Source organism: Trypanosoma brucei, assembly GCF_000002445.2.
Source record: "Trypanosoma brucei brucei TREU927 chromosome 11 chr11_scaffold01 genomic scaffold, whole genome shotgun sequence".
NCBI lineage: Eukaryota > Euglenozoa > Kinetoplastea > Trypanosomatida > Trypanosomatidae > Trypanosoma > Trypanosoma brucei.
The window spans coordinates 4403998-4419281 of record NT_165288.1 but is presented as its reverse complement, the minus strand read 5'-3'; the positions used below and the strand labels follow the sequence as shown (position 1 = coordinate 4419281).

Sequence of the window (15284 nt, the reverse complement as noted above, 5' to 3'; positions counted from 1 at the left end):
GGCATGTTTTTTTTTTTTTTAAAAGAAAGAGAAAGGTAATAATAATAATAATGACAATTAGTAAATTAACTTTAGCAAAGAAAAGTGGGGGGAGGGGGAAAGAAGGTGAGATCAGTCAAAAAAGTTATGATGCGACACGACCTACAAAATAACAAAAAAATAACAAAAGAGCAAAAAACAAAAGAAATATGAGGGCACAGCAGCGGCGCCAGTTGCCTGATGTTGCGGAGGGCGGAAATGTACATGAAATAAGATGGGGGAAAAGGGCGGGGGAGAGAAAATGTGAAAATAATAATAATTATTAATTATATAAGTGTTCTCGCGCATCGAATGCCAAAAGAAAAAGAAATTAAAGAAAACAAGAAATAAAAACAACACGAGACAAATGAGAGAGTGGATGGAAGGACATGCGAAAGAGGGATGAAGATTCCAAGAATTTTTACTTTTCAAACAAATTTTTTGGTTGTGGCGTGTTGTTTCCATGTACTCATGCATGTTTTCTTTATTAATTATTATTAATTGTTGTTATTTTCATTGTTGCCATTATTATTATTATTATTTTACATATTTTCCACTGATTCTCAGTAATTCATTTTACTTTCACCTTGACGGGTGTTTGTTCACCTCCTGTGCTCATTCGTTCATTCATTTTCAGGTAATGGCTTATTTGCACATTCGGAGCCGAAAAGAAAAAAAAACATGTTTGTTTTCTCCTCTTTTTTTTTTTTTGCGCGTGTTTAATCTCTTTTCGATTTGTATTTTTGTACTCCTTATATTTATATATTTATTTGTTGTTGGGGCCTCATGTCTTTCCCCCATTGTTTCATAAAAATTCGCTTGTTCCCACCAGGCATGACTTATATAAATATTTAAGAATATATATATATATATATTTATATATGTTTATATATTCATTTTGTTTGGTTTCTTGGTTGTTTGTTTTTTCTTTCTCACACTTAAATTGTTACTTTCATTATTTCAAAAAAAAAAGGAAAAATGCTCCTGCGCTCCAAAGTTCTCTGACATTTACCATCTTTTATTTAATCTGTTTTGTGTTTAAACATTTTCCGCTACACCTTGTTCCCACTTTTATGCCATGCGTTAGTGATTACAGATATGATGTGAAAAATTACAAAAAAATTAAAAAAAAAAAGAGACTGAAGAACCAAAGAGAGAAGGAAGGGATGTGAACTTTAATGCAGCTGTGAGAAAAAAAGGGGGGGAAAGGGGCAAAAAAAAACTCAAATTAAGGATATACAAACATACGGAAAAGAAACGGAGTAGGTATTTAAATATTTTAAAAATTTCTATTTTTGTTTCAAAACGGGGGTAAATAACGGACAAAACGAACTGATGGGATGGTTTCTCTTCTCTTCTCTTTTTTTTTTTTCGCGCCCTTCCACTTTAATTCAATTTATATGTTGAGGCGATGCACGCGGCTTTCATTTCCTTTTCCTTTTTTTCTTTCTTCAAATTTATTGAAAGATTAACATCCCCCCCTCCCTCAAAAAAAAAATCCCGCCTTTCAACTGCATGCCAATCAGCTGTGAGAAACAAAACGGGAAGGAGAAGGTTTTATGTGAAGTGGAGGACATTTGATTTTAAGTGCTTCGGTTGTTTTTATTTATTTATTTATTTATTAATGTTATGGTTGCGTTGAAGAGGGAAGTAGAGGGAAAGTTGAGACTTCCAGGGTTTTGAATGGTTGAAATGTGATGGAAGGGGGAGCGGGTGAAGGACACTCCTGTGGGCTGTTTTAAGCGTTTATATTTTCCTTGTTCTTTTATATGTCACAATATATAAATAAGTATAAATAAATACATACATAAATAAATATATATGCATGTGTATATATGTATATGTGTGTATTTCTCTTTAATGTTATTCCCGAACTGGCCCGTGCCTGTGTGCGACAGTGTGAAGCTAGATGTTGCTTACCATTCTTTATTCTGCTGTTTTTTTTTCTTTCATCATGTGTTGTCATGTATGTGTGTTCTTTTTTCCTTTGTGCCAGCTTATTGTTGCAGTACTTGAGGTGGTTTCGACTAATTATTCTTTCTTTTTTTCTTTTTTTTTCTCTTCTCCTTTTTGGAACTTTTTTGTTTATTTACCTCAATTACCCACTGTGTATGGGAGGGAGGAGCCAAACAACAAACTACGGCTACCGCAAAAGAAAAAAAAAAACTATCATTTGTTATAACTTACTGAGAGCCGGTCGAGGCAAGAGCAATATTAATAATAGAAACAGCAACACTGACTGCTACGTTTACAGCAGCAAAGTTTAAGGGTATATATATTTATATATTTATATATTTATATATATATATATAGTGATTGCGATATTGTGACAGAACGCCCTTGTAGCGTCTGCTCTACCCGCTGCGGACACGCCTGCTCAATAAAGATAGATATATTTAGCTGATTATACAATACTTGTGGAAGTTGTTTTCCTCTGGAAAAGTATTGTCCTCTTCCCACTTGACGGAAGGCGGAAACAAAGGGCAAGAGGAAATAGAAAATAAAAAAAAGAAAAGGGAAAAGCGCTTCTTTAAAGCGAAAAGGACGAGACGGTTGCCTTCAGGGAAATATCGCGGAGAAGAGGAATACAAAAGGAGTCAGAAGGCAGTGGAGAGGCGAAGTAAATAATTAGAAAGAAAAAGGAAAAGGAGGAATTCGAAAACAACACCGCCTCATCGCCATTTAAAAAAAAAAAGAAGAAATAAGGAAGAAAAAAAGGGATAGAGCGTGGAGAATACTGGGCGAGGGAAGTGGGCGAAATATTGGCATCACTGAGCCAAAGAGCGAAGGTGTAGTTAATTTACTCCTAATAACTTGTCAGCGAAGTACGCGGAATTGTGTAGGGCACGAGTTGAATGAGTATGCAAGGCGGTGCCGCTGGAGGAGCTGCGCGAACTGAAGTGCCACCTCCACCAGCACCCAACGGGATGCCTCCGGACGCGGGAGCAGCAGATGGCAAACCTCCACCAGCAGCAGATGTGGCTCCCGCCGATTCAGCCGCCCCTCCAGCCCCCGCTGCACCACAAATCGTCGTGGATCCAACAAAGGATTTGTGGCAGAATATTGCACTAAATACAAAAGAGAATAACCTTCCGCAGAGCGAGGCGAACCTATTCGTTGTTGGTTGCTCCGGGGCGGGAAAAACTAGCGTTATTCAGCGAGTGTGTTCCGCAATTGGCGCGGGGGGAAATACATCAGGTAAGGGCAAGACTAAAGTGAAACCAACAACGGCACTGGACTATCAATATACGACGCGCAGCGACCGCCACGTTTCGCAGACTGTGCACTTCTGGGAGCTTGCGCAGGGGATGGAGCTGTCACAGTTATGTGAGGTGGTTATCACACCTGAGAACGTTCACTTAATGCACATCGCTATCGTTGTGGATTTTTCGGATCCCTCGTCCATGTGGGACACGCTTGCGTATTGGTTGAAGCGTGTTGACCGTCGAGCCAATGAGATACTGCAAAAGATGCGGGCGAAGGGATCCAACACTCCCGATAAACTCCACGCCCGAGCGCAACGGGCGTTGGGTGAGGGACACCCCGATCTGAAGCGCGTTCGTCTCTCCGGCCTGCCAACAGTGATTGTGTGCAACAAGGTCGACGCCTTCCCGGGACCAATGGAGCAAATGAAGACTCTCACTCGCTGCCTTCGCTTTATCGCACACCTCTATGGTGCTTACCTCGTCTTCTCCAGTGATGCAGACTCCGCGAAGCTGCGGTTGCTTCTTAATCATCTTCTCTTCCTTACACCCTTTGACGCCCGACAGGTGGAGTTGGACGTAGAACGTGGTACAATTCTTATTATGCCTGAGAACGACACGTTTGTCGACATCGGGGACCCGCCACTGTGCGACGGCCCGAGTGGAGGACCGGTCACGCAATCAACTGGCGATTCCGAGCTCGACCGCTGGAAGGTACCGTTGGATGCGATGTTCCCTCCGAAGGCTGGCGGCGGGCGTGCGCAGAGTGACGCAATGCTTAAGCGATTGTATGATATGGGAGAGGGTGGGTTTGGTGAGCCGACAATAGACACGATCCGAAGGCAGAAGGATGAGGAGCTTGAACAGTACCGCAAGAGTGCGGCGAGACGGGACAAGGGTGACAAATAAGAGGAGTGACATAATAAAAGGACTGAAACCAGGGCTGACTGGTAGTGTGTGTGAGGTGGGTGGGAAGGAGCAGGTAATGGAAGGGGAATCTGCGCTTTTGTGAAGCTGTGTGAAACTTTGTGCATGCGGCGCGCTTGCGTAAACTGACGCAATGTAATTAAAAGATACGGGTGAAGGAAATTATGCGAAAGGGGTGCTGATGAGTGGACTATCCGTTGATTTTTGTTGTTGTTGTTGTTTTTTTTCACCGCTAGTCTACTTATATTAACTGCTTGTCTCGCTTTGAGTGAGCACTTTTATTTTTTGTTTCGTGCACCTGCGAATACCGTAAGCTCCCCTCTTTACGCAGTGGAGGAGGGCCGTTTCAAATCGATTGCACCCGATTGTCGTTGCGCACCATTTACCATCTCCTTCCTGGTTGTTTCTGATCAGCTCTTTTTTGTTGAAACCGCGTTTCTTCATGTTTCTCGCCGCCGCACGTGGAAATGCCAGTACGAGCGCAAGCACGGCATCTGCAGTGGCCGTTTTTTTTTGATCTTTTCATATCCATTTCTGCCTTCGTTTCAGCTTTGTGCTTATGTGTGTTTGTAAAGTGTGTGTATGGGAGGTGTTGGCGGCTCACATGAGTGGATGACTATACCTTTGGGTATAGTAAAAAAGGAGGGGGAAAGGGATGAGTGTTTGCCACTGAGGAGAATGTTTGATTGGCTGAGAACACGTGAGGGAAACAACAACATCTGAGAGAAAGGAGGATTATTTATCCGAGTATATGTTGTCTTTCGCTGTTACTGTTACTGTTACTTTTGCTTTGCTTTCCCCGTTTTTGTGATACATTATATAATATTTGCCTTTGCAAATCACGCTCTTACGTGTGCTCACTACTTTGCTTTCTCCCGTCAACCTTTTGGTTCACGTGCCATTCCTCGTAGTGTCAACATCTTTTTTTTCCTTTTTTTTTTTGCCCTTCTTTCGTTGCGATATGGGGGAAATCTGTTTTAATGTGTTCTTTCCGCCCCACTACCTTCAGTTCCCCTTCCCTTCCCTTCTCTCTATTCTTAGGTCATCTTTTATATTCACCGCTTTTACCACTAGTTGCATTTGCAAAAAGAAAAAAAAGTGTTAGTTGATCATTTACACTTATCTCCCACATCTTCTTTCTCTTAATTTTTATTTTGTTGCTATTTCCTAAACAAGACAGTAACGTGAGAGCGCCGATAGCCCCATTGTCTTTCTTTTTCTTTTTCTCCATCGGTCGGTTATCGCCCCAATCTTACTCTAGATCCGCTTTTAAAGCAGCATATTGATGTAAAATTAAACTCTCAGTACATACGAAGCTTTTTTCCCACCTCAAAAAGCCGAGGTTGGAGGGACGGTAGCAACATTGGAAATGAAGGGTAAATATATGCATAGCACTGTGAGTTACACTCGGGATCATTTTACCACTGAATACGGGTACCCCATACGCGAGTTCCACCAAAATAATCCCCACGAGGAGCAAAGGCGTGTACAGGCGGTGGGGTTTGCCGTCCATCATTCACGTCCCTCCATGGTTTTTTTTGCGCGCGCACTTCAGGAATGTTCGATGGAGTTGCACATCGGCCCGTATGGTCAACTGACTCTCTCCGTTGGTGCCGAAGGTGAAGTAATAATTTTGCGCCCAAGGGCGGGTGATGTGCTGTGCAAACTAAGTGAGTTCCCTACGTACTATGAACTCTGTCGCGCCTTCTTCGCGGGAAGTGGTGCAGGGCCTTCTGCCCTTCACCCCAAAAAAGATTTTAAACGTAAACAGCAGCTTATAGATGGTCACGGGAGGTTACTGGTACTCTGCGCTTCTTTGTTGAGGCAGTTACTAAGTTCTGAAGCACGCTATCCTGTGGTAGATACCATGTCTGCTACAAGAAATCGGTTGCGTATAATACGTATCCTCCGTGCCTTAACTAGTCCTGGGGAGTTACGAGACATTTCGGTGTCGCCCATCTCAGTGGATGGGGAAGTTAGCGCAATGGATTTTATTGAGAGAATAGTGACTGCGTCCTTACGGGACCTGCAGGTGCCCTCTCACAGGTGTAAGACGTCTGTGCCACGGAGCGTGCTAGCTGGATGCATTCATTTTACCTTGTCTACGGAAGTTGAAGGTGATGCATTGTTGGTGCTTGAGAAGCTTCTTTTGGACTTTCTCTGTACGCCTTTCCACCATGGAAGAAATGCAGTGCCTGCTCAAACGATATCCGCACGGGCGCGGCTGCTTCTGGAAGACCCAGCAACGTGCTTAGTTCCGTGCCTCGGTTCGGCACTTACGTACTCGCGGAGTTTTCCTTGTGGTTCCTTTTTCCTACCGACTGTCGCCCCCACCTTCAATGCTCATCAGGGTGCAGACACCCCTCACTTTGTACTGGATGGACGGGGGACAATTGGCAGCGGCAGCCGTAATTGTGACGGTTCATGCACTGACAGCGCTACGAGTGGTGGTCGATGTTATTTGGTCATGCTCCTCGTTATAGACCACGAAGGAGGCCTCTTAGACTTCTTACATGCAAGGCCACCACCACCACCACCAACACGAAGTAACGAAAGCGAGGTTGGTGAGGTGGAAATGGGGCGTCCGAAGGGCGGAGCGAGACAAATTGAGGGTGAATGGACGTCAGCAGACCAGCAGAAGGCTCAGTTGGAGGCGTCAAGAATGCTGTACGACTGGGCGTGGGCCAATGATGTGTCAGTCATCATAACTCCCTCCCATGCCCCACCCGTGATGAAGACGTTTGGCGCGCGCTATTATGCAGAGCGCAATTCTCACAATGGTGTTGTGGGTGCCGCCCCAGTTTTCATGGTTGATGAAGTGGACACAACCGCCTTCGACGCCATGATCCGTCGTCTTCAGGTGTGCCGTCGGGATACTTTCAGCACTAGTGAAGACATGTGCGCGTGCCCCGATGTGGCTGTATTGCGTCGCGGGAGGTTAGTGCTCCCAGACCGCCTCGCTAACGTTATTATTCCCGCCCGTTTTGTGGCACACGGCGATCTTGAAACCTTACTTGCCCCTCATTTCCCCTTCACAGGGCCGAAGCGGGTGGACAGTTCCGCAAAGAGAGGACTGCTCTTGAAAATAGATGGGAATACCTCCAGTCCAACCCCCGCATGTCCCCACGACGCCGCTGTTGGAGAAGTTGGAACGATGTTACTCGTAAGTCCATCTTCACATTTGCAGCGATCCCACATCGCTTTGTTGTTGAAGTGCGCGGGTTGTGTGTTGTTGGCGGTGGACACGTCGGTTGCTGGCCGTGGTTGGGCTGCTGAATGTGGCCTTGGTTTTGTACGTGCTGGTGGTGCCCTTCAAATGTCGTTGGCGCGACAGATGAGGGCCATTGCCGAGTCTCTAAGGTCTAGCGCCGGAGGATGTCAATGCCAATCTGCGTCTATCCCATTAACGGGAGATGTGCCCGTTTTAGCCGCTGTGTTGGATGTGCTTAGCGAGGCGTTGTGTGAGCTACCACGGCGTGTGGTGGGTTACGTGACGGATCATCATTACCCGCTAAGGCGTGCCTGGCTGCAGTTCGAAAGCGATGAGTTGTGGCGAAGGAGCGAGAACCCACGACCCTCCATGAGGGCGGTTCACAACGCATCGGCGCTGCATGTTTACATTCGCGAGGACTTGGCATTTTACGATGACCATATAAATGTGACGAGTTACGACCGCGAGACGCAGCGTCGCTACTTCTGCAAAAGTGACACTGAGAGCAGCGGGAGCGACAATAGTGAGAGTGAGGGACCAACATCACGCGTTGCTAGTGGGTTTTGCGGGAGTGTGGATTGGAATGAGGGACCTGCCACTCTAAGTTTTGTGGAACCCGTTGCGGTGACGGCAGGTATGTTGCGTGCAGCCCTAACATTTGTGCGTCTCGTTCTTTCAAGTGAGAACACTTTGGAGGCTAACGTATAGGAAAAACTGCTCCACCTTCTTTTTTTTTGTTTTGGCAGAGGAATTTCGTTTTCTGTCTTCTATTCTTGTGGGCTGAAAGCACCACTTAGATTGCATTTCACGGCGTTTTATTTTTGTCTTTCCCTTCTTCCTTTCCGTGCGTTTTTGAGAATGTGTCGAGCTGCTCAATCTAACCTATATTCCTACCGTTGCCCGTGCTAATTTTCCTATTTCCCTTTCCCTCTGATTTGCAACTGCGATTAGGTAATAGGTTTAGGGTGAGTGGCTCCTCATTAGGTGGGAGCTGCACTTCAGTGGTTTCAGCCGGTAACCTTTACTTTTTTTAAAAAAAATTATTGAATTTCTCTCTTTCTTTCCTTCTCTGTCTTTGTCATCCTTACTCTTATCACCCCGTTGTTTCGGAAAGGCGCCGTTCAGGACCTTTTCCCTTTTGTATAGTCTTCGTTTAACCTGCTCTGTGCTATTGAGTGAGTCGGTTGCGTGTGACTGAAGAATTTGGCTCGTCGCATTTGCTCATTCGTTCATTTGCAGACTCTTTGGCTGTGCGTCTGCTATTGTTATTGTTATTATCATTAAATATATATATATATATATTTGTGCGTACCTCCTCCACGGGATTATTGTAGGAGCCTATCTTGGGAGAAAAACACCCGCGTGCTGCTGCAAAGGACGGACTCCAACATACAGTGAGGAAAGGTGGAAGAGGGAGAGGAAGAAAAGAAAGAAAGAAAAAAAATCAGTCACAGCACAAGAGAACTATAACTGTGTTATCCGTTCCATTTCCGCTGCTGCCATACACTAAGTTGTATTATAGTACTTAAACACACGCACGCAAGTGGACGTGCGTTTATATAAGCGCGTACACGGTCACAAACTGGATATCACAAAGGAGGCGACATTTGCAGGGAAAGGAAAAGGGAAACAGCACAAGACACTTACAGTTGATCAAGAGAGAGAGAGATATAAAAACAAACATTGAAACGGACGATACATCCAGTACATTAGAAAAAAAAAGAGAAAAGGAGAGGGGGAAAAAGGTGGAGGAGAGGTAGTGAGAAGAATACTTACGTGTGCAACTGAATTAAATCAAAGCGATCACTGGGAAGCGAAGGAGATCAGTTGTGTAACCCTCCGCACAGATTTTGGGAAAAGGGACGAATAAAGGGAGAAGAGGAAGCAAACCAAAGCATTCAAAAGAGGGAAAAGTTCGTACCCAAAGGAGGTGTCTTTAAAAAGAACAAAAACAAAAAGAAAGGGAGGAAAGGGAAGTGAGAGAGGAATACGAACGCAATGGATGCGTACGAAACACTTGGTATGCTTGGGGAGGGGACTTATGGTGTAGTTGTGAAGGCGCGGCACCGGGCGACATCACGCATCGTTGCTATTAAAAAGTACAAACAGGCTGAAGATGACGATCACGTCCGCAAAACGTCGCTTCGGGAGGTACGTGTGCTGAAGCAGTTACGCCACCCTAACGTCATAGCCCTGTTAGATGTATTTCGCCGCGATGGGAAGCTTTATCTTGTTTTTGAGTATGTTGAGAACACGATTCTGCAGCTGATTGAGGAAAAGAAGTATGGACTTTCACCCGATGAGGTACGGCGGTACACCTTTCAGTTATTGAACGGTGTGAGTTACTGCCATGCACACAATATCATTCACCGCGATGTAAAGCCAGAAAACATCCTAGTATCTAGGGACGGCGTTCTGAAGTTGTGCGACTTTGGTTTCGCCAGGCAGTTGTCGTGTCGGGGGAATTATACGGAATATGTTGCAACTCGCTGGTATCGTGCACCGGAGTTACTAGTTGGTGATGTATCATATGGCAAAGCGGTTGATGTTTGGGCTATTGGTTGCGTTTTTTCAGAGCTCTCCGACGGACAGCCGCTTTTCCCCGGAGACTCTGACTTGGATCAGCTCTCGCTTATCATGCGTGCTTGCGGGCCCGTCCCGCAGCAGATGGTTTCTACGTTTGAACACAATGCCTTGTATCGCCGTGTAACCTTCCCTAACGTTGATGTGGAAGAGACGCTGCAGCAGCGTTTCCCCACCGCAGCATCGCCATGGTTAGAATTTCTTACTTCGTGCCTCCGCATGGACCCAGTCGAGCGACCTTCGTGCACGGCGCTCATGAGTATGGCGTACTTTACGGAGAACAACTTCCGCGCTACGTACGAACTGGAGCTACGGGAGCTTTTCCAACATTGTCAGCCTCCATTAGTGGATGTAGCGCCAACTAGTCCCGATCACAATTTTTCGAGAGAACAACAACACCAGCAGCAAACCTTAGGCAACGATCGCGTGGATGCTGAACTCACACTACCGAGGCTGGCCGCCCCGTCATTAGATGCGGAAACAACCGACAAGGTTGACTCTGCAGAAAGTAAGAATACCACGATGGGCGTTTCCAGTGAAGTGGTGGGAGGCGTTGGAGGAAGTGTTGTTGTGGATAGCAATAGTAACTCTTTCCACCAGCTTGGAGCGCTATGGAGTCATTATATAGGATCAACAGTAGGGGCAACTATGGCACTTAGTGGTGAGTTACCCAATATCGGGCCCCGCCAGGCGCATCCGTACCCTTCTGGACTTCCGCCCGGTGTTCAGGTTACAAAACCTGTTCCGAGAAGTGGTACCAATTCAGTGGGTGACAAAAATTACAATGGAGTGCAGGCGATGAAAGTTACGGGTTGCTTAAGGCTTAGTGCGAAGAATATTTCTCGGTCGCCCGATGTACAACGGGTCAAGGCATCTGCTGCCCAAAGTGGACCCAAGGTTAAGCAGGCCAAATCTGAAGTCAAGCCTGAGCAAAAGAGAGAGTGGAAGTCGTGCAGCGCGTTAGGTAAGTCAGTGAAGCCCAACTACCTGTTTCCTCTGCTTCCTAATGGTACAAATAATTCGGGTATCACTTCCTATGGGCCGAGTGGCGTAGCTGTCGGTGCCGGCCCTGCCCCACAAGATGCATGTAGTCCATTAGTTTCAAAAGGGTTACGACCACCCAGTTCAAATGGTATTCCAGGCGCAGGCCTGCATTCCAATGGAAGTACCACTTCCTTTTCAGCACACAAAGATGAAAAGATGGACCTCGGGTGTGGGGAGCAAAACAACAATGGCAGTGACCATAAACAAAGGAAGAAACATGTGAAACGCACACACGATAACGGTGAATTAGAAGGACCACCGCGGAAAGTGTCTGATAAGCCGAGTTCTCAGCACAGTGTAGCGGGTCACCGATATTCTTTTCGAGATGGTGCAACAAAACGATGAGGTGCGGCTAAGTGGAATGCAGGAGTAGAAGCGATGTTGACACCAGAAATCATCTCGGTTGTATAAGGAATTAATTTTTTTTTTTCTTTAAAGGGAGAAGGGGAAAACAACGGTGAAAGTCCCCCCTCCCCCTTCCCCACACGAACAGAAACAAGCACAGCAAAAAAATAACAAAACAAAACAAGAGGATAGACGAAAAAAAAAGCAGAGGCACGAAATGTGGAATAGAATGAACATGGCAACCGCTAGGATATGGATTGGGTAGGGGGAGGTAATATGCATATATATATATATATATATATATATATATATTAAAAAAGAAAAAAGAAAACACCTGATGAAAGGAGTAAAGAGTGGGAAAAGAGGTGTAAATATGTAACTATCAGAGGATGGGGCGTGAATGAGAAGATGGAAGGGCAGCAGCGCTAAACTAATCAAAAGAAGAGGATGAAGGAATAAAGGAATTTGAGGAAGGAAGGCGATACATAAAGAATAGGGAGGCGAATGTGGAGGGCCCTGAGGGGCTGAAGTTCCAATACGTTCATTTTCACATGAAACTTCTTTTTCTTTCCTTAATATAATGTGCGTTCCATGCGGAGTGGGATGCTGAATTGTATGGTAATTTGGGTTCATTTGGTTCTTTATAAGTAAGTGTATATATATACATATGTATATACCCGCACTTGTCCCCACTGTTGTGCATTTATGTTTTTTTTTATTATTTGGATTGGTAATATTTTCCTTTTTTAAGGGGTTTACCCTGGTGCGTTCATGTTTTGTTTAAAAAGCACGCTTGTAAGCAATAACGTAATGAGTCAGCCAGCACACCAACCTGACCTACATGTGTAGGTGTACGTATGGGACTAAGAGCTGCTGCTGTGAACACATAAATGAGTATGCATATATTTACGCTGAGAGCGAGAGAGAAAGATGCAAATGCATATACAAGATGACGTGGCACGTTATGTTATGTTATGTCTTTTTTTTTCTTTTTCCGTTTTGTGTATATGCACGCATGTGTGCTTATGTGTACTTGCATGTATATATGAGTGCATGTGCTGTCATTATTACTATTACTATTACTTATTGCTATTATATTGCTATTATTATTATTATTTTCCTCTTTGGTTTGTTGTTCCGCTTGAAGCATGATGCATCGGACCTTCAAAAGTATGTGTGTGTGTGTGTGTGTGTATGTGTATGTATTAGTGTTTATGTTTGTGTTTGTGTGTACATCTTCTCGCATGCTCGTAAGGTTTCACTTCATTTTTACTTTCTTCATAATTTTTTTTTCTTACTCCTTACTGTCGGGCGCTTACGCACCTTTTTGTGTTGTTTTTTCCCACTTTTTTTGTTTTTTTTGTTTTTAATAATAGTAATAATAAATAAATTTCGTTGTTTATCTCGTAACAACCTTTACCTTTTGTTTTGTGTTGTTATTTTCCTTCCTCCCCTTCCTTCCCTTCCCTTCCCTCCCTTCTTTTTTTTCTTTTTCCATATTTACCTCCATCGCTCATATTCACCGTTGGTTCTTCTCTGCGGGCGTCGATTTAACTGCACTTTTGTGTGCCCCACATTTTTTTCTTTTGCCACCATTTGTACCGGTGGAAGTTTTGTTCCTCTGCTTTTACTTTTGGTTTTAATTTGTTCTGTTTGTGTGTATCTGTGTGTCTCTTTTTTCTTTTTTTTTTTTTGCTAAAGCTCATATGCGTGCTTCCCCTTTTGGCTTTTTTTTTTTGTGTATGTGTATGTGTATGTGTGCGTGTTGTTTGTTTTTTCTCTTTTTTTTTTTTTAGTAGTTTGAATGGTTCGTTTTATTTGCATGATTTATTTACCTCTTTTCCTTGTCGTTTTTTAACTTTTTCCTTTATTTGATATTACTTTGTTTTATTTCACCCCATCAAACCCCCCTTAAAAAGAAAAAAAAAAAGAAACAACACGAACACATGCATAAGAAAAAGGAATGAAATAAAAAAGAAAAGAAATGGAAGAAGGGGAGAGAAAATGTGAAGAGACGTTTGTTTTAATGCGTTTTGGTGAGGAGGAGGAGGAGGAGGGGGAAAAAAAAATGGAGAAGAAACTAAAACTGAAAAGTAATGGAATCGGGGAAGAAATGAGAAGTTTCGTGTACACAAGAAAGAAAGGAATAAAGCGAAAACAAACACAAACACACACACAAATAAAAAATAAAAAATATAAATAAAAATGTTTTGGCGAATGATCCACATCGCTTTCTACTTTCTTTTTCTTTTCTCTTTCCATTCCCTTTTTTCCCTTTTCTTTTACTATTTCTAAATTATATTTCCGGTACTTTTGTATGTGTGTTATTTAATTTATTGTGCACATTAGAGAGGCACTCAGCAGTGCGTAGGGACGACGAAGGCTCTGATATCTTTCATTTATCAGGTGTACATTCATTTCATTATTCCCTCTAAAATAAATAAATAAATGTATTTGTTTGTTTGTTTGTTTGTATGAAATTGAATGTTATTATCATCCTTGTTACCCCCTTTTTGTTGCGCTGTACAAAAATATATTTTGTTCTTTTTCTTTTTTTTTCTTTCTTTTTTTTTTTGTTTCTGTTCCCCAATCCTGTTGTATACCTTTCTTTTTCCTTTTTCTCGTTATTTCACAATATAAAATAAAAAAAGAAGATAAAGAAAATTCCAAAAAAAAAATATATATATATATTTCTTTTTTACGTGTCTGTCGTTATGGGGGTGAATGTTGTTTTGTTTTTCTTGAGGGGGGGGGGGAGGCATGGATAAAGGAGGCATTTGCTTTTTTAAGCAATGCCATACATTTTACATTTTCTGAAAGCCATGTGTTTATATATGTTTCTACGCGTGTGTAGTGGCAATGTGAATAACTGTGTTAATAAGAAAATTTTAATGAGTGGATGAATAAAAACAGATCGCGTTTAACTTTAAGAGAAATTAATAAATTAGGAGAAATGAAAGTGGTAGTATGCTCAGTTGTTAGGCCTTTGTTTGGGTTCTATAATATATATATATATATATATATATATATGTGTGTGTGTGTGTTTGTTTGTGTTCTTTCTTTATTTGTCGCGTGTGTGACTCATTCCCACTCATTTATCTTCTGCGTTTTTTTTTTTCATTAAAGGTTTTGAATTATCTTGTGTCATTACACCTTATTGTGATTATTATTTTCTCTTTTTTTTTTCATTTTTAATTTTTGATTTGCACCACTACCGCACGTGGAACGGTGTATGGTTTTCCTGTGTGTTCTTTTTTTCTTTTTATGTTGTTGCTGTTGTGTGACCTCTTTTTTTTCCCCCTCTTTTTGCTCTCTCTCTCTCTCTTTTTTTTTTTTGCTTCTACGCCACCAGTCCTCTTCCTCCATTTCTTTTTTTCCCCATTTTTCAATCCCTCTAATTTTTGTAAACTAATTCACCCCTCTTTTTTTTTTTTCAAAAAAAAAAAATCACTCCTTCTATTTGGTCGTACTAGTGCTGTGCTATGATATGATATGCTGTGTTTTCTTTTTTCTTTTTTCTTTTTTTTACTTTCTGTTTTCATATATGTCTCCTCCTTAATCCCGCCTGCGTACCTGACCGCCTGCTGTTCTCTGCTTCTTTTTTTTCTTTTTTTAATTTTCCTTTTATTTTTCTATTTTTACTTTACTTTTCAGGACTGAAAAGTAAAGAACAACAAAAAAAGAAAAAAAGACATTAACTGGATTGTGTTTGTCCGTTTGATTGTTTTTTTTCCTTTTTTTTAAATCTTTCCTTATTTACGACTTATATATTTTTTCTCTCCACTAAACCTGTTGCTGAGGTTCACTGTCGCTACTTCTGCTGTAGCAGAGTTTCCTTCACTCCCCAAAAAGAAAGAGAGAGAAAGAAAGAAAGAAAGAAAATAAATAAAAATTAAAAAAAAGAATTCCCCTCCTTTGAGCACCACATGCTTATGCTTATGCTTATGTTCGTG

The 15284-nt window shown here is 42.6% G+C and overlaps 4 protein-coding genes across 4 annotated transcripts, besides 31 other annotated features; all 4 read left to right on the top strand.

The window, feature by feature from the left end:
• Positions 1-285: 285 nt before the first annotated feature.
• Positions 286-313: a sequence feature (AT_rich).
• A 189-nt stretch (positions 314-502) lies between these two features.
• Positions 503-560: a microsatellite.
• A 315-nt stretch (positions 561-875) lies between these two features.
• Positions 876-911: a microsatellite.
• Positions 912-1124: 213 nt separating this feature from the next.
• Positions 1125-1153: a sequence feature (AT_rich).
• Positions 1154-1285: 132 nt separating this feature from the next.
• Positions 1286-1315: a sequence feature (AT_rich).
• A 304-nt stretch (positions 1316-1619) lies between these two features.
• Positions 1620-1641: a microsatellite.
• A 153-nt stretch (positions 1642-1794) lies between these two features.
• Positions 1795-1840: a microsatellite.
• A 209-nt stretch (positions 1841-2049) lies between these two features.
• Positions 2050-2109: a sequence feature (A-rich).
• Positions 2110-2288: 179 nt separating this feature from the next.
• Positions 2289-2330: a microsatellite.
• A 543-nt stretch (positions 2331-2873) lies between these two features.
• Positions 2874-4130, top strand: Tb11.01.8570 (dynein light intermediate chain, putative; the record flags this gene model as incomplete). The annotated part of the gene is made up of 1 exon (XM_824645.1): positions 2874-4130. The coding sequence occupies one exon, from the start codon at positions 2874-2876 to the stop codon at positions 4128-4130; it is 1257 nt and encodes a 418-aa protein (XP_829738.1).
• A 1387-nt stretch (positions 4131-5517) lies between these two features.
• Positions 5518-8067, top strand: Tb11.01.8560 (hypothetical protein, conserved; the record flags this gene model as incomplete). The annotated part of the gene is made up of 1 exon (XM_824644.1): positions 5518-8067. One exon carries the CDS (start codon positions 5518-5520, stop codon positions 8065-8067), a length of 2550 nt encoding a protein of 849 aa, XP_829737.1.
• Positions 8068-8630: 563 nt separating this feature from the next.
• Positions 8631-8663: a sequence feature (AT_rich).
• Positions 8664-9357: 694 nt separating this feature from the next.
• Tb11.01.8550 (mitogen activated protein kinase, putative) lies at positions 9358-11331 on the top strand (the record flags this gene model as incomplete). The annotated part of the gene is made up of 1 exon (XM_824643.1): positions 9358-11331. The coding sequence occupies one exon, from the start codon at positions 9358-9360 to the stop codon at positions 11329-11331; it is 1974 nt and encodes a 657-aa protein (XP_829736.1).
• Positions 11332-11605: 274 nt separating this feature from the next.
• Positions 11606-11643: a microsatellite.
• A 529-nt stretch (positions 11644-12172) lies between these two features.
• Positions 12173-13030, top strand: Tb11.01.8530 (hypothetical protein; the record flags this gene model as incomplete). Its single annotated transcript, XM_824642.1, has 1 exon — positions 12173-13030. One exon carries the CDS (start codon positions 12173-12175, stop codon positions 13028-13030), a length of 858 nt encoding a protein of 285 aa, XP_829735.1.
• Positions 12395-12448: a microsatellite.
• Positions 12502-12563: a microsatellite.
• Positions 12678-12724: a sequence feature (AT_rich).
• Positions 12772-12811: a sequence feature (GA-rich).
• Positions 12943-13125: a sequence feature (A-rich).
• Positions 13059-13219: a microsatellite.
• Positions 13220-13244: 25 nt separating this feature from the next.
• Positions 13245-13336: a sequence feature (T-rich).
• A 33-nt stretch (positions 13337-13369) lies between these two features.
• Positions 13370-13392: a microsatellite.
• An 87-nt stretch (positions 13393-13479) lies between these two features.
• Positions 13480-13537: a sequence feature (T-rich).
• Positions 13538-13562: 25 nt separating this feature from the next.
• Positions 13563-13615: a sequence feature (A-rich).
• Positions 13616-13784: 169 nt separating this feature from the next.
• Positions 13785-13805: a microsatellite.
• A 62-nt stretch (positions 13806-13867) lies between these two features.
• Positions 13868-13910: a microsatellite.
• An 89-nt stretch (positions 13911-13999) lies between these two features.
• Positions 14000-14032: a sequence feature (AT_rich).
• A 301-nt stretch (positions 14033-14333) lies between these two features.
• Positions 14334-14361: a microsatellite.
• A 206-nt stretch (positions 14362-14567) lies between these two features.
• Positions 14568-14667: a sequence feature (A-rich).
• Positions 14668-14831: 164 nt separating this feature from the next.
• Positions 14832-14858: a microsatellite.
• A 60-nt stretch (positions 14859-14918) lies between these two features.
• Positions 14919-14983: a sequence feature (A-rich).
• Positions 14984-15179: 196 nt separating this feature from the next.
• Positions 15180-15212: a sequence feature (CT-rich).
• Positions 15213-15233: a sequence feature (AT_rich).
• Positions 15234-15261: 28 nt separating this feature from the next.
• Positions 15262-15284: part of a sequence feature (A-rich) that runs on past the window's edge.